The sequence below is a fragment of the Dendrobates tinctorius genome, unplaced genomic scaffold, assembly GCF_039654945.1.
Source record: "Dendrobates tinctorius isolate UK_male_01 unplaced genomic scaffold, ASM3965494v1 ptg000134l, whole genome shotgun sequence".
Lineage (NCBI taxonomy): Eukaryota > Metazoa > Chordata > Amphibia > Anura > Dendrobatidae > Dendrobates > Dendrobates tinctorius.
Window position 1 is genome coordinate 21808434 of NW_027361802.1, and position 18588 is coordinate 21827021.

Below are 18588 nucleotides of genomic sequence, written 5' to 3' on the forward strand. Positions count from 1 at the left end.
GTGATGTCTTGACTCATCCCCTGGGGCCATTGCCATGGGCACTTGCCAACGGTGATGGGTCTATCCGCAAGACCAACAAGGCTGCCCTAGCAAAGGAGTTGGAGAGGAATGCTCCTCCTGCAGAGGTGATCCCTGAGCCCTCTGCAACCATCATTGATGGGATGAGCCTGGTTCAGAAACTGAAGGGAAACGATGCAACATTTGCCCAGCTAGCAGGCACAGCAATGAGTCGCGCTATCCATGAGGGTGCTAAGAGCAAGCGCATTGATATTGTCTTTGACGTCTACAAGGAGACATCCATCAAAGATACAGAAAGAGTCAACAGATATGAAGGCACAGGGATCCATTTCAAGAACATTCAACATGGGCACAAAATCCAGCAGTGGAGAAAGCTACTAAGTAATTCCTCCAACAAGGCAAGTCTCATAAAGTTTCTGGTAGAAGAATGGAAGGCGAAACACCACAGGGAGAAGCTTGAGGAGAAGGAGATGTATGTCACATGTGAGCAGCTGTGCTTTAAGATCACCAAAGAACAGTGGGAAGAGGCTGCTGACCTTAAGTCAAGTCAAGAAGAAGCAGACACACGCCTCCTTCTCCATGCTCTTCATGCAGCAGAATCTGGTTACAAGTCTGTCATCATCACTTCAGAGGATACTGATATCATGGTCCTGTGTCTGGGCATGTGCCACAAAATCCCATCCCACCTGTTCCAGAAATGCGGTACACAGAACCGGACAAGATTCCTGGATATCACCACTCTGAGCAGAACATTGGGAGGCAGCGTGTGTGATTCATTGATTGGTATGCATGCATTTACAGGCTGTGACACAGTAAGTGCATTCGCTGGCCGTGGGAAGATGACGACACTCAAGGAGTTGAAGATGAACAAGACATACCAGGATGCCTTTCAGGAAGTTGGTCGTTCATGGGAAGTGTCTCCCGAACTCTTTGAGAAGTTACAGGAAATCACCTGCCACATGTACCTGCCAACTACCCAAACAACTGAGGTAAACAGGCTCCGGTATCAGCTGTTCTGTGCCAGACGTGGAGTGATAGAGTCAAGTCAACTCCCTCCTTGCCAAGACTGCCTTTTCATGCATGCACTGCGTGCAAACTACCAGGCTGCGATCTGGAGGAGAAGTCTGCAGAGCCAGCCATTTGTTGCAAACCCAAAAGACTGCGGTTGGATGATAGATAATGACGGAAAGCTTGTTGTCAAGTGCATGCGAGGGGCACCAGCACCAGAAGCTATTATCCAGCTACTGTCCTGCAAGTGTGTGCGGTCATGCGAACTTCCTCAGTGTACTTGCCTCAGCAATGGCCTGAAGTGCACGGACATGTGCAGGTTACAGACATGCCAGAACAAGGGTATTGAAGACGAGCCAGTAGAACAACAGTCAGATTCAGAGTCTGATGTTGAAGATATTATGGAGTAACGTTATATACAGTAATTATACATACACACAATATATATATATATATATATATATATATATACACACACCTACACACACACACACACATTAGTATGGACAAGCCCATGACATGTTCAGTGTGTATTTACATAACTTGGATTAAATTTTGTTACAAATACTACATGCATTGTATTGACATTTTGGCATTTCCCCTAAATCGACCTTTAATCATTATTTTTTGGAAATATAGGTAGGATCTATTCAAAAGGTGAAAAATACCATTAACCCCTTCGCGAATCGTACCCGGATCATATGCCGGGCGATCGCCGCGGGTCGGGAGCCGGTTCCCGGTGCAAAGTGGTTACTGTACCTCCTAAAACATTCCTTAGGGGGTGTAGTTTCAAAAATGGGGTCACTTTTTTGGGGTTTCCACTGTGCGGGACCTCAGGGTGTCTCCAAATGTGACATGGCCCCATAGATTTCTTACAGTGAATTTTGCCGCAGCTTCGCTTACGAAGCCTGCCGTGCGCCAATACTGTGGTTTTAGACAACACTTGTGGTATTGCCGTGTTCGGGAGACAATGGGGAATAAAAAGTGGGGTGTACTTTTTCCTGGTCCCCCTTTTCAAAATGAAAAATGTGGGCCTAAAGCGACATTTTTCAGTAAAAAACGTACTTTTCAATTTCCTCAACCACGTGCATGAAACTCCAATGGAGCGCTTGTTGGGTCAAAGTGATTACTATACCCCCTAAAACATTCCTTAGGGGGTGTAGTTTCCAAAATACGGTAACCTTTTGGGGGTTTCCACTCTGGGGGTACCTCAGGGTCTCTCCAATACGACATGGCCCACTGGATTTCTTCCAGTGTAATCTATTATCCCAAAAACCGCCTAGCTCTCCTTCTGTGCTGAGCCCTCTTGCGCGCCCATAATTTACTTTACGTGTACATGTGGGGTGTTTCTATAAACTGCGGAATTGGGGTAACCAATTTTGGGTTTGGGTTTGCTGTTAACCCTTGCTGGGTTGCAGGTAAAATTGGATTACAATGGAATATCTGCCAAAAAATTGAAATTTTGATATTTCACTGTCATTTTGCTTGAATTCCTGTGCAACACCTAAGGGGTTAACAAAGTTTTGAAAATCCGTACTGACTTGGTCCTTGGAAAAATGGGTTTTGGAAATTTAGTCGTAAACTTTAAAAAATTGCGTATAAAACTATGAGCCTTATCACATCCGAAAAATATAAAATTTAATTTCCAAAATGATGCCAATGTGAAGTAGACATGTGGAGAATGTAAACTAATAACTGTTATGGGGGGTATCAGCAATTTTGTAAAAAGTAGAGAATTTCAAAGTTCAAAAATAGTGAATTTTTCCCAAATTTTCGTGTATTTTGTAATTTTTTATGCAGAAAGGTAAAATCTATTGACTCACAATTAGCACTACCATGAAGTACAATATGTCACGAGAAAACAATCTCAGAATGGCGTGAGTAGGTGATAGCGTCCCAAAGTTATTACCGCATGAAGTGACAGGTCAGATTTACAAAAAATGGCCTAGGCATTTGGGTACAAATAGGCCTGAAGGGGTTAAGCTACTGATGTGCAAGGGCTATCATATCAAAACATAAACTACAGACAAGCATCTACCTAAAAACACCAAAGAGAATTAGTCACTCCGGGTGGTACCGATATCGTCAAAATTGGCTCTTGGCTCATGGACTAACATCCTTTCTGCTAATACCTGAATTTACTGGTAATAGCACCCTCACAAAGCAAGCTTGTAATCTAATGGAGATGTCAGTACTTAGCTCTAATTAACTAGCACTGTGCTCTTCTTCTTTTTTAATACAGTACATTGTTCTTCTATTCCGCACACCGATCTGTAAAAATGTCAGCAGACTGTTACCACCACTAGGGGGCTATTCTGTTCACATTTGTATACAGCTCCTATTTATCTGAATGATGCCCCCTACACGTACACATATATAGATACAGTGGGGAAAAAAAGTATTTAGTCAGTCAGCAATAGTGCAAGTTCCACCACTTAAAAAGATGAGAGGCGTCTGTAATTTACATCATAGGTAGACCTCAACTATGGGAGACAAACTGAGAAAAAAAAAACAGAAAATCACATTGTCTGTTTTTTTTTCATTTTATTTGCATATTATGGTGGAAAATAAGTATTTGGTCAGAAACAAAATTTCATCTCAATACTTTGTGATATATCCTTTGTTGGCAATGACAGAGGTCAAACGTTTTCTGTAAGTCTTCACAAGGTTGCCACACACTGTTGTTGGTATGTTGGCCCATTCCTACATGCAGATCTCCTCTAGAGCAGTGATGTTTTTGGCTTTTCGCTTGGCAACACGGACTTTCAACTCCCTCCAAAGGTTTTCTATAGGGTTGAGATCTGGAGACTGGCTAGGCCACTCCAGGACCTTGAAATGCTTCTTACGAAGCCACTCCTTCGTTGCCCTGGCGGTGTGCTTTGGATCATTGTCATGTTGAAACACCCAGCCACGTATCATCTTCAATGCCCTTGCTGATGGAAGGAGGTTTGCACTCAAAATCTCACGATACATGGCCCCATTCATTCTTTCATGTACCCGGATCAGTCATCCTGGCCCCTTTGCAGAGAAACAGCCCCAAAGCATGATGTTTCCACCACCATGCTTTACAGTAGGTATGGTGTTTGATGGATGCAACTCAGTATTCTTTTTCCTCCAAACACGACAAGTTGTGTTTCTACCAAACAGTTCCAGTTTGGTTTCATCAGACCATAGGACATTCTCCCAAAACTCCTCTGGATCATCCAAATGCTCTCTAGCAAACTTCAGACGGGCCAGGACATGTACAGGCTTAAGCAGTGGGACACGTCTGGCACTGCAGGATCTGAGTCCATGGTGGCGTAGTGTGTTACTTATGGTAGGCCTTTTTACATTGGTCCCAGCTCTCTGCAGTTCATTCACTAGGTCCCCCCACGTGGTTCTGGGATTTTTGCTCACCGTTCTTGTGATCATTCTGACCCCACGGGGTGGGATTTTGCGTGGAGCACCAGATCGAGGGAGATTATCAGTGGTCTTGTATGTCTTCCATTTTCTAATTATTGCTCCCACAGTTGATTTCTTCACTCCAAGCTGGTTGGCTATTGCAGATTCAGTCTTCCCAGCCTGGTGCAGGGCTACAATTTTGTTTCTGGTGTCCTTTGACAGCTCTTTGGTCTTCACCATAGTGGAGTTTGGAGTCAGACTGTTTGAGGGTGTGCACAGGTGTCTTTTTATACTGATAAGTTTAAACAGGTGCCATTACTACAGGTAATGAGTGGAGGAAAGAGGAGACTCTTAAAGAAGAAGTTACAGGTCTGTGAGAGCCAGAAATCTTGATTGCTTGTTTCTGACCAAATACTTATTTTCCACCATAATATGCAAATAAAATGGAAAAAAAAACAGACAATATGATTTTCTGGATTTTTTTTTCTCAGTTTGTCTCCCATAGTTGAGGTCTACCTATGATGTAAATTACAGACGCCTCTCATCTTTTTAAGTGGTGGAACTTGCACTATTGCTGACTGACTAAATACTTTTTTTCCCCACTGTATATTATTGTTTTCATGAGTGTAAAGAGTAAAATAATAATTTTGTCTCTTCTCAGCATGCTTGCCTTCTTATTTCCTCCATGAAGACAAATGTGTGAGCTCATGTCCTGATGGATATTATGAGGAAGATGACAGCTGTGTGAACTGTCATTCCATGTGTGCAAAATGCAGAGGACCTGAAAGAGATGACTGTGAGAAATGTGCCAGTCCTAAGTTTTTCCTTTATGAAGGTGACTGTCTGGGTAGATGCCCAGAAGGAACCTTCAGTGCAGCAGGAGCAGAACATTGCCAAGGTACAGAAGATATAAATTCTATCTACGATGTTTGGCTTTGGCGTGTTTTTTGTTTTATTGACTTGTTATCCTTTCCTCCTTTTAATATTTTCAGACTGTGACAACTCCTGTAAGACTTGTCATTCCTCGAACACTTGTGATGAATGTAAAGAAGGTTTTGCTAAAAACAGACAGGGCAACTGTGTCCCATACATGGTGTGCACGCTTCACGAATATCCCGACGAATACGGAAACTGTGTGCCATGTCACAAGAAATGCTCGGGGTGCACGGGAGCCACAGAGCATCACTGTCTGAGTTGCACGGAGAACACCTTCCTGCTGAGTAAGTCTGAGGACAGTAAGAAAAATCTCTTGAATTGGGGGCCTGGGTTGAGTCCCGCCCAGTTTCTTGCCCTCTTTTTATTTTACATTTTCTATCACTAACAGGGGAATAGAACATTTTTCTCAAACCTCTTGACATGGCTGTTTTAGTAAAGATGTCTATGCCTATCATTCTGTGTGCCGTTCCTTTGTAGTTAATGAATGCATTCACAACTGGGTGATACTATTCCCCTTAGGCCACATTCACACGTTCAGTATTTGGTCAGTATTTTCCCTCAGTAATTGTAAGCCCAAACCAAGAGCAGAACAATCGGAGGAAAAGTATAATAGAAACACGTCACCACTTCTGGATTTATCACCCGTTCCTGGTTTTGGCTTACAGATACTGATGTAAAACACTGACCAAATAGTGATAGTGTGAATATAGCCTTACCAGTGGTGTGCATCCCTACATTGCATGCCGAATAAGCCTCCTTACCTTGACAAGCCAGAGCTGGCATGTCACTCTCCACAAGGAGAAACCTTACCCCTTAGACCTCAGTCCAGAGCCTCTCACCTAGCCAAATCAGTTCTCATACTTTGCACTGACGAGAGCCAATAGCTCGAAACAACGTGTCTGCAAATTGAGATTCTGATTTGGCTTTTATCCTAAGTCATATTACAAGACTCGTTAAAGGGTTGATTGTGACTTGTAGGATCGCTACTACCAACAGGTGGCGCTATAGAGTTCAAGTCCTCTTTTTCTCAGAAGAGGCAATTTGCATGTCCCTACACAGGCACTGGCCACACTTGATTACATTGTAGGGAAACCCTCCACGGTCAGTTCCCATTCATGCAATGCATACATTTTCAGGAGGAATAACAGAGGATCACAATGCACAATTTTAAAAATGTGCTACAGAATTGTTATTTAATGGGGGTATAAGTATGTACTAAAACAGTCACACTACATATGAATGTAATAAGCTACTACTTATTTCCCACTAGTAACGAGTGTAGAGAAATGCAGGACAGGTTAGTGCAGGGTCTCCCTCTAAGGGCTCATACTCACATGCGAGAAACTCGCACAAGTCTCTCGCTTCAAAACCCGGCACTGCCGCCGGCACTCGGATTGGAGCGTTCAGTTGCATAGAAATACATGTAGCCGCACACTCTGCTCTCGAGTGCCGGGTGTTGAGGCGAGAGACTTACGCAAGTTTCTCCCATTGCACTCGCAAGTGTGACCCCGGCTTTAAAGTTTTTCTCTGTACGTTCCACTCCTGGTTTTGGCTTCCAAATACTGACGTGTGAATAAGCCCTTACTGAGGACCCCTCTACAATTGCATGCCAGCTTTTTATGGAAGGTACAGCACTGTGAACATTTACATGAATTATTTAACACTTTATTGACAGTGATGTAATGATGATCACCAGTGGCATAACTACAAAGTTATGGCCCCGGTGCGAACTTTCAAATGGGGCCTCCCCATGCCAAAATACACGCACATCTCCTCTCCGTACACCTCATACACATGCGGCTACACATACCTCGTACACATGTGGTTCCGTACACCTCGTACACGCACGGCTCCACTCCGTACACCTTGTACACATGTGGCTCTGCTCCGCACATCTCGTACAAACACGGCTCTGTTCCGTAAACCTCGTACACACATGGCTCTACTCCGTACACCTCATACACACACGGCTGCGCTCCGCACACCTCATACACACGTGGCTCTTCTACATCCACACTGTAAACCTCTCCTGACCCCACACATAAACTTACCCTCATCCAGCACCATGATGGCCAGCACAGCAGAGTCCTGCATACACTGAGGCCCCTGATCATGTGACCCCTGACTCCTCCCCTCCTGTGAACTCATACAGGTCCTGTGCGCACAGAGCAGCCATCATGTGCTCCTGAATGCGTGCCTTCCCCATGCACTCTGTAGTCATGGAGCTCCATGTGACTGGTCACTGAGAGGTGTCGGCAGCAGGTCTCATCCTCCATCACCTGAGACACTGGGGCGTGGAGTGCAGAGCTCAGGGGGAGGAATAATCAAGTCCATGCTGGAGGAGGGGGCGCAGGACATGATCGAAGCCCAGGTCCCACATGAAGCCAGCTACTTCTTTGCTGGACTGGGCGGGCCCCTAAGCACTCTGGGGCCCCATCGCAGCTGCGACCTCAGTAGTTACGCCCCTGATGATCACAAACTAACGTGCAAAATCTCTATCACAATGACAATATTTTCAAAGGATTGTAGCGAATCAATAACAGTTTATTATAATTTCCTCAGGCTTAAAGCTAGATAGGATAACATATTCTCGAAACCAGATCTGATGTCTCGATTTTTTTCATTTCCTCAGATTCCACATGTGTGAACAAATGTCCTGATGGATATTATGCAGAAGAACATGAACGGCGTTGTGAACTCTGCCATAGGAGCTGTATGACTTGCACTGGGGGGCATAGCATGGACTGCCTGACTTGTAAAGAGGGAACATATGTGCAGCATCACAGCTGTCTACAACATTGTATGACCGGGTAAGAAATCAAGAATTAAGTGAGGACCACCACTTGGTAACATGAAGATGTTGGTGACACAATGTAACATCACATCTAATGATTGTTAATGGAGTCGTGTTGCAATCCTAAACCTACCACTGCCATTTTGAAATATACAACACTGCTTGATTTCTTGACTGATTTTTACACCCAGATCTAAAGTCTAAAATGGTGGCATTCAGCAAGTTGCAGATAAGTCGTACAAAGGTTTTTAGTCACGCAACTTGTCTAAGAACAAAGTCCCTAGAATAAAATAAATTATTTCACATTATTTGTACAAAAAAATCTCAATTGGACTCAGGAGCCACTGCTAGATTTTTTAAATGGAATTACCAGATTATTACATGGGTTGCCATAACCTGGATTTTCTAGCTGCCAGGATGTCTGGTCTGTTATTTATCTTACTCAATTATATGGCACCATTAAATCCACAGCGCTTTACAGACATCATCATTGTCGCCATTGGGGCTCACAATCTAGATTTCCTACCAGTATGTCTTTGGCATGTTGGAGGAAAGCGGAGAACCCAGAGGAAAGCCACGCCGCAAACACGGGGAGAACATACAAACTCCTTGCAGGTGTTTCCTTGGTAGGATTTGTACCCAGGACCCCAGAACTGCAAGTCTGAACTGCTAACCACTGAGCCACCATGCTGCCCAATATGTGACTTTTGTTATCAGTATGTGGAGTAAATTCCCTTTCATCATAATCCAGATAGAGCAGACCTAGGCAAAGTGCAGACCGACTGGAAACCTGAGGTCTGCGGGCCACACCGTGCCCACCCGCCCCCTTCTCCCACCCCTGTCTCCCGCAGTCAGTATTGGTGGAGGAGGGGCCTCCAGCCACTTCCTCCACCAATCAGCATGTGAAACAGCTGACGCGATGATGTCATGTCATCGCGTCAGCTGTGTACCGCCGGAGAGTCAGCGCTCCGGAGGCAGAGGCAGAAGCAGGGTGCCTGGGAACGGGACCAAGGTGAGTATGTGGTGTTTTTTTTTTTCTTCATGGGGTGAGCGTGGGGATTCTATGGGGGTGACAGCACATGGGGATTCTATGGGGGTGACGTACAGCACATGTGGATTCTATGAGGGTGACGTGCAGCACATGGGGAGGCTATGGGGGTGACATGCTGCACATGGGGAGTCTATGGGAAGGCTGTATACTGTCATGCAGTATATGGGAAGGCTGTGTGGGGCTCATGCAGTATATAGGGAGGCCACATGGGGCTCATGCAATATATGGGGAGGCTGTGTGGGGCTCAATCAGTATATGGAGAGGCTGTGGGGGCCTCATGCAGTATATCGGAGGCTGTGTGGGGCCTCATTCAGTATGTGGAGAGACTATATGACTCATGCTGTATATAAGAAAGCTGTGTGGGGCTCATGCAGTATATGGGGAAACTGGGGCTCATGCAGTACATGGGGAGTATGTACAGTATAGGGGCTCATGCTGTATATACGGAGGCTGTGTGGGGCTCATGCTGTACATGGGGAGGCTGTGTGGGGCTCAGGCAGTACATGGAGAGGCTGTGTGGGGCCTCATGCAGTATATGGGGAATCTGGGGCTCATGCAGTACATGGGGAGGCTGTCAAAATTAATGTAGATAAGCGGGCACCACTAAAATGAAAAAGACAGGGATCTACCATGTGTAAAGGACCATGGAATGCAAAGACTAAAGAGAAAAGTATACACAATACATGGGATCAACCTGTGCAAAAGTATTTATTCAAAAGATATATAATACAATGTCAATTCATACATAGGCATGGACAAAACAAGTAAAAACATTTAAAAAGCCAAACAGGCAAAAAACACAAGCACTGGCCAATAGGATATAAACCGGGACATAAAGGCACAAAAATCACTTAGAAGATATAAAGTACATATTCACTGTCAAAATCCATGTCACAAATCGATAATAAATGTAAACAGATATTTAATAGGCATGTCGACATATATCTAAAATAGAGAACAGCAGGGAATAACACCAAAAACCTTTAAATAAGGTAATTACTGACAGAACCACGTTCCAGAAAAATATAAAAAGGCATATAGGCATAGCTAATACATAGCACCTAAATTATGCATAGAAAATACAAAAGGTCTTCATACCACATGAGCAGCAATAGTCACTCTTGTATCCCTGCCAACAATTGTGAGGCTGGAATGTCCACATGGTCAAACAGACATAAAGATAAGATGGGGAGGCTGTGTGGGGTTCATGCAGTGCATGGGGAGGCTGTGTGGGGCTCATGCTGTATATAGGGAGGCTGGGTGGGGTTCACGCTGTACATGGGGAGGCTGTGTGGGGCTCATGCTGTACATGTGGAGGCTTTGTGGGGCCTCATGCAGTATATGGGGAAACTGGAGCTTATGCAGTACATGGGGAGGCTGTGTGGGGCTCATGCAGTACATGAGGAGGCTGTGTGAGGCTCATGCTGTACATGGGAAGGCTGTTTGGGGCCTCATGCAGTATATGGGGAAACTGGGGTTCATGCAGTACATGGGGAGGCTGTGTGGAGCTCAGGCAGTACATGGGGAGGCTGTGTGGGACTCATGCTGCATATAGGAAGGCTGTGTGGGGCTCCATGCTCTACATGGGAAGGCTGTGTGGGGCCTCATGCAGTATATGAGGAAACTGGGGCTCATGCAGTACATGGGGAGGCTGTGTGGGGCTCATGCAGTTCATGGGGAGGCTGTGCGGGGCTCATGCTGTACATGGGGAGGCTGTGTGGAGCCTCATGCAGTATACGGGGAAACTGGGGCTCATGCAGTACATGTTGATGCTGTGTGGAGCTCATGCTGTATATGGAAAGCCTGTGTGGGGCTTATGCAGTACATGGGGAGGCTGTGTGGGGCTCATGCTGTATATAGGGAGGCTGTGTGGGCTGTGTGGGGCTCATGCCTTATATAGGGAGGCTGTGTGAGGCTCATGCCATGTATAGGGAGGCTGTGTGGGGCTCATGCTGTATATGGGGAGGCTGTGTGAGGCTCATGCCGCATATGTAGTAGGCTGTGTGAGGCTCATGCCACATATGGAGGAGGCTGTGTGGGGCTCATGCCGCATATGTAGTAGGCTGTGTGAGGCTCATGCCGTATATAAGGGACTGTGGGGGGGTTAAAGATATATAGGGGGTGTCAGCATACTTAATTCTGCTCAATATTAAGTGATACAATTAATATTAATAAATTTATATTGAGTAGGATTAATTTCAAGCTATTGGTTCGGCCCTCCACAACAGTCATGGTCTCACCTGTAAAACACAAGCCGCGGAGACACCATCACATATTTCTTAACGCAAGCAATGACTAGCCAGGTCTTTCCCTGGGAAGGAACAACCACGGGAAGGGCAGTCTCCAATGAAGGAAACCTTCCCGTGCTTGTTCCTTCCCGGGAAAGACCTGGCTAGTCATTGCTTGCGTTGAGAAACATGTGATGGTGTCTCTGTGGCTTGGGTTTTGCATGTTTTTACATATTTCCCATAAGGGATTGTGGCATTGCTCTAGAATCACTGCATTGAGAAACATGTGATGGTGTCTCTGCAGTGTTGGATGTTGATCTCCATGAGTTCATTCATCCTCATTTTTCATGGTCTCTCCTGTGGCCCATTGGGAAATAAATTGCCCACCCCTGAGGTAGAGGAAACTAAGGAATGATGAGAGGCAGGGGGTAGAAAGCCAAGGTACATATATTATACCTACCAACCAAGTCAGATTCAGCAAAACAGTCCCAGATTTGAAAACTGCTCTGGTAGGTTGGGGATATGTCTCTATTTCCACTGTACAGACATAGTTGAACCCTGGTGTTGTGCAGAGAGCTGTCAGATTCATGCTACAGCTTTTCATCCATGTAGAGACTGAAGGATTTTCACATCAGGTAACTGTCTCAGGTCACATGACTGGGCAGCAAAGAGGAGTTCTGTGGCTGAAGAGCAGATATGCAGGCAAGTGTGATGCTTGTGTCAGGCTATTAAGACTGTGGAGGCATCATACTGTGTGCAGGATTTACCGCATAATGTGTTTGGGGGACATTGGGGTCACCATATGATGTGAGTGTGCTTTTTTACTGTGTGTGGAAAGCTGTGGCCATCACAGTGTGTGGGGGGGCTGGAGGGCATTATACTGTCTGGGGGGTTGCGTGTTGGGGCATCATGCTATGGGTGGCATCGCATTATGTGGGGGGGGCTATGAGCGCATTATCCTGTATGTAGGGGAAGAGTGAGGCATCATACTGTATGAGGGGCTGTGGAGGCATCATAGTGTGAATGGATGGCTGTGAGGGTATCATACTGTATTGGGGGCTCAGAAAGCATCATTCTGCAAGGGTTCAGGGTTCTGTGAGGCATTATGTGGAGGAAAACTGTTATTGCATCATACTGCATGTGATCGGTCTGCAGGGGGAACCATACTGTGTAGGGAAGCTGTCAGAGGAGTATTCTGTATTTAAAGGGCTGCAGGGGCATCATACTGTGTGTGGATCTCTGGGGACAACATGATGTGTGTGAATGACTGAGGGGACATCATACTTTGTGTGATGGGCACTGTGGGGGCATCAAAATGCATGGGGTGGGCACTGTCAGGACATTATACTGTTTGAGGGGCACTGATGTGACATCATACACTCTGTGTTTTGTCACTCTGGGGGACATCATGGAAGGGGTATTGTACTATGTGGGTATACTAGGAGCAATGTTTCTTTGTAGGCACATATAAAGAAATGAATGAGATTAGGGAAGTGGCTTAGCATAAAATAAAAATTGCTACAGTCCCAATTGTGTTGGAGACTGTGAGGGTCATCATTTTAATTGTAAGGGGGGCTGTGTGAGCAACATGCTGTGTGGGAGTTCTGGGGGCATCATACTTTATTGGGGGCTTAGGGTGCTGTGTGGATGTCCTTGAGAGCTTTATACAGCATTGGGAGAAATGTATTGTGGGGGCATTATACTCTGTGGGGGTTAATGTTCATTGGGGCTATCATTCCGTGTGAGTGATGCTGTGTGGCCAAACTCTAATTGGCTGCATTAGGAGCAATATTTCTGTGCAGCCATATATAGAGGACTTGACGCCACTTTCAAGGTTGATTGTTATGAAAGATGGAACTATTAGCACTCTTGACATGTCAATTTTAGCAAATATATATATTCCCAATAAAATAACAATTTGGTTTACCATTTTTCTGATACCCCTCCTATATTGCTACGAATGCACTAATAAATGGGCCTTTGTATCCCTAAAACAAAACCAAAGCTAGGCTATTTTACAGCTTAGGCAAAAGTTCAGTGTACTGCATTAACCCTGTATTTTATTACCCTGGCACAGGCAAAGTGGCTAGTTGGTACTTTTAAATAAAACACTTGAGACACCCAATTGTGCCCCTGCCCTAAACTGTCTGAAACAGTGCCCGTTACACTCCTCTTTTTGGGGCTGATGTTGTCCCCCACATTTCTCCAGAGACTATAGTTCCAAGTTCATAAGGTTAAAGAGGAGAATGTTAGGAAATGCTTGGTCTGAGAACTCTACTAGTCACTGTTTAGCTTTTCTATTATATGGTTATCCAGTAACGGTAGTTTTCTGATAGTCAGCAATTTTGAAATACAAGAAATCACCTCCATGATTGCTGACAAAGTATTATGCTGCCTGTGGAGCACAGTGAAGTGGTTTTTCAGCTATAAATGAAAGCTGCCATATTGCAAGACCAGGGCCGTAAAAAAGACAAGATAAGTGCATGCGTCAATAAATACTCTTGTGCAGAAGAATGTAAGCAAAGATTAATCAGTGTGGTGTCCTCATGCTCAAATTCAAGTGAGTGTTGCACGCAGAGTAATGTATGGGGTAGGCCATTTATATGGATACACCAAAATACAATGGGAATGATTGATGATATCAACTTCCTGTTTGTGGCACATTAGTATATGGGAGGGGGAAACTTTCACATCTTTTGCAGCCTCTAACAGGTTTTCTTACAGAAAATCTGTATTTATTTAGCTCCATCTATATTCCCACCAACTCTGACCAGTTTTTATGTTCTTGCTGAAGAAAAGCATCCCCACAGCATGATGCTGCCACCACCATGTTTGACAGTGGGGATGGTGTTTTCAGGGTGATGTGCCATGTTAGTATTCTGCCACACATAGTGTTTTGCACTTAGCCCCAAAAGTCTTACTTTGGTCTCATCTGACCAGAGCACCTTCTTCCACAATCTAGATTTGTCCCCTACATAGCTTTTAAAAAACTGCAAATGGGACATTGTATGGCTTGCTTTGAAAAATAGCTTTCTTTTTGCCACTTTTCCATAAAGGTCAGATTTGTGGAGCATTCAACTAATATTTGTCCTGTTGACAGATTCTCTCATGTGAGCTGTGGATCTCTGCAACTCTTCATTGTGACCATGAGCCTCTTGGCTGTTTCTTTAATTAGGGAGCTTCTTGGGTTGTCAGTTTAGGTGTACAACCATGTCTTAGGCTACTTTCACACATCCGGTTTTCGGCGTCAGGCGCGATCCGGCGTCGTGCCGGAACGCCGGATCCGGCAAATGTTTCGTAAAACCGGTTGTGACGGATCCGGTTTTCTGCCGGATCCGTCTTTTTCTTGACAGACAAAACCGGATCCGTCTCATCCGGTTCATCCGTTTTTCTATCCGTTTTTCGACGGATTACGCCGGATCCGGTTTTTAAAATTGACCCTTGTGGCCTTCCGAACGGGATTGGCTACTGGAAAACTATATATAGCATGTTCCTACAGCCCTTCTTTGACAGGTTGTAGAGGAGAAAGTGCAGGTTGGAGAGAAGAGCAAGTTACTGGCGAAGATGGATGTTGTCATTGGAAATATTTTGAAGAATTTGGCGGATTTTACAGCGGAGGCAAATCGTTTGAGGGTGATTGTTCTGGAGAAGGAGAGAGCGAGACAGCAGCGCATCAGGCATCGTAGACGACGTTTGTGGATCCACCCCATCACAGCCAAGAGAATGACGCGTGGGGTCTATTCTACACTATGCATGGACCTTCGACGAAACCCGGATAAATTTTTTGGATATGTTAGGATGAAAATGGAGAATTTTGATTACTTGGTGGAGCGCATTGCACACCTCATAAGAAAAGCGGACACCTATTGCCGCTTCTCTGTTTCACCCGCAGAGCGTCTGATGGTGACTTTAAGGTAAGCCACATTTATTGGATATGCTCGCATCAGAGCACACTTTCACTGCAATCTTGTTGGTGGTAGTTTGTATCTCCAAGTGTTATAGGTCAGTTTTGGTATGTAATGCTGTGATTTAAAACTAAATTATTGTTTTTTAATTCCCCACAGATTTCTTGCAACTGGAGAATCCCTTTCGTCACTGCATTTCCAGTACAGACTCGGGATTTCCACCATATCTGGAATTGTGAAGTACACATGCCGTGCACTGTGGGACTCCTTAGCTGAAGAGTTTTTACCAGAGCCCACAACAGAGAGGTGGATTGAAATTGCTGACAAGTTTCAACAGATATGTCAGTTTCCAAACTGCTTGGGTGCTGTGGACGGGAAACATATCTGCATTGTAAAGCCAGCTGGATCGGAATCGGAATATTTCAATTACAAGAAATATTTTTCAATTGTCCTCATGGCCATCGCTGACGCGGAATACAAATTTATTGCGGTTGATATTGGGGCCTATGGCCGCTCCAATGACTCAAGTTTTCAAACTGTCTGCCATGGGGCGTAAACTGTATGGAAACACCTTCCAGTTCCCACCACCTAGACCGCTGCCGCAAACATCTGGTCCACCTATGCCATTTGTCTGTGTAGGGGATGAAGCCTTCCAGCTGTCAGAACACCTTTTGAAACCGTACTCTAGCAGAGGATTGACAAGACCAAAACGCATTTTTAATTACCGCCTCACAAGAGCAAGAAGAATGGTTGAATGTACCTTTGGTATTCTGACAGCCAAATGGCGGGTCCTATTGACTGCGATCATCCTCAAGACAGAAACTGTGGACGAGGTGATCAAAGCGTGCTTGGTACTCCACAATTTTGTTATCTGCAAGGAACCCATTTCCATTGAGGACACCTCTGAAGAAACCACCTTGCAAGATTACCATGACATTACCACTAGAAGTTCTGTGACGGTTTCAGTAATGAGGGACAATTTTGCACTATACTTTATGTCACCTCAAGGCAGAGTACACTGGCAGGATGACAGAGTGTGAAAGATTTGTGCCCTAACCAAACTTGTGTACCTTCTGTACCAACAGTATATACCTTTGCCAACCAAAGTTGGCTATCTTGTCATGGTCTCTATTTTTAGCTTTAGGCCACAGGTGTGTACCTGGTTATGTTTTATGCAAAATATTTCACCTTTTAACAAAAGTTGTGTACATTGTTAGGAAATCACCAACAATAAACACAACTTTTTATTTGAAATACTTTGCTTCAAACACAACCAGGAACACAACTGTGGCAAAAAGCTAAAATTTACCCACAGTTATATACCTAGTTTTGAATACCATTTCACCTTTTAAATACCCTGTATTTAACCTTTTTCGCCGCAGAAAGAAATGACAGACAACCAGTGTAAAATAATTTAACTTTTATTGAAAAATGTTTTTTTTAGTAAACTTTTTTAAAATTTTAATAAACTTGTTTAATAAAACTTTGAAACTATAAAACTGAAACCATAAAACTGGTCATTTTTATTTAAATACACACATTATAAATCTGTGTAGTGTGTGGTGGAAATACTGCTGTAGGGGCTGCGGGACACTTCGACACTGGGAGTGTGGAGAGAGGACTGGGATCGTGGTGGGGAAGGAACAGTTAGAGGTGAAGGTGTGGAAAAAACTACAGAATGGGTGGACATGTGGGAAGCAGAAGAGGTGGTGGGTGGTGGAGTGGAGGGTTGGGCAGGGACTGTAGGAGCAGATGATGTTGATGGCAAGTTGTATGGGGAAGGAGTTTGGTACGGGGCAGGTTGCTGGAAGTGGGGAGATGTCTGGTACGGGGCAGGTTGCTGGAAGTGGGGAGATGTCTGGTACGGGGCAGGTTGCTGGAAGTGGGGAGATGTCTGGTACGGGGCAGGTTGCTGGTACTGGGGAGTTTGCAGGTACTGTGGAGGTTGCTGGTGCTGGGGAGGTGGATGGTATGTAATAGGAGGGGGAGGATGGAAAGTGGCTGGAGGTGGATGGTATGTAATAGGAGGGGGAGGATGGAAAGTGGCTGGAGGGGGTGTAGATGTAATAGGAGGGGGAGGATGGAAAGTGGCTGGAGGGGGTGCAGGTGGAGGAACTACTGTGGTGGGAGGAGGAGGAGGTTGGGAGGTAACTTGCTGGAGAGCAGCGTGGCATGAATGCATTACATGCATCTGCTGGGCAGGAGAGAGCGTTTCCATGCGCTCCACAACAGACCTGAAAAAGGTGTGGTTTGGCGAAGATCTTGCTTCTGAATGCATGGTTTGCAGAAGTGTCTTCACCTCCAGAATGCTGGAGTTGATCTGCTGATAGCCTGCGGAGATTTGCTCTGACAAGACTTTTAGACAGTTCTGGAAAGATGCATTCAGATGCAAGAACTCTGGCGCATAAGTCTTTTCCTGACCCCTCTGCCGCTGCCGCCCAGTACCCGCAGGTGTACTAGAGGTGGCAGGGGCAGAAGGGTGGGGTAAAGGGAAAGCGATCTCCTCACCAGCAGCTTCATGTAATGTAGGCGGCCACGATGCTCCTGTGCTGGTGGATGGGACAGATGGGTCGAATGTGTGGGAAGGCTGGGAAGGTGCAGATGTACCGGGGCGGTCGAAGTGTCCCTCGGTGCCGGTCTCCTCAGGGATCGCCTCAGAAGGGTCCAATCGTGCAGGCTCCCGAGTGCTGCTCACCGTGCTGTGGAATAAAGAGAAAAAAAAAACAATTAAAATACTGACATGGTATGGCCCTGGCTGAAAAAAAAATTTACATCTAACATTTTTTTTCACATGTGGTGTGTAATATTTACCTTCTGGTGACCATTGTTTCCCGGAGGAACGACAGGGCTTCTGCGTACTTGTACTTGCTCCTGCGTCCTCCAGATCCACTCGGGGCCCGCATCTCTTTATTGAACTCCTTCTTGAAACGATCCCTCACAGACCGCCACCGATTCACAATTCTGTTCCCTGAAACGAGAAAGGAGTGGTTAGTATACAACATCAGTGTTTCCCAAACTCCAGTCCTCATGGTCCCCAGGGGTCATGTTTTCAGGATTTCCATAGTAAATAGAAATCCTGAACACATGATCCGTGGGGACCACGAGGACTGGAGTTCGGGAAACACTGGTTTACATCAAGCAACCGGTACTGTATATACTTACGCTCTGTAATCTAGGCCCGAACATCGAGGTCCTCCCAGCGGCCCACAAGGAGCGAACAGATTTCCTCCCAGAGTCGTCGGGTAACGATAAGGTCAGCGTGGCGGC

General features: G+C 45.3%; 1 protein-coding gene across 1 annotated transcript in view; it reads left to right on the plus strand.

The window, feature by feature from the left end:
* The window catches only part of PCSK5 (proprotein convertase subtilisin/kexin type 5), an 810488-nt gene that overhangs the window by 765247 nt on the left and 26653 nt on the right, over positions 1–18588 (plus strand). The window contains exons 31-33 of the mRNA XM_073543784.1: positions 5069–5305; positions 5400–5627; positions 7976–8153. Of these exons, the coding sequence (XP_073399885.1) occupies positions 5069–5305; positions 5400–5627; positions 7976–8153 (643 nt within the window). The remainder of the gene's footprint in view (positions 1–5068; positions 5306–5399; positions 5628–7975; positions 8154–18588) is intronic.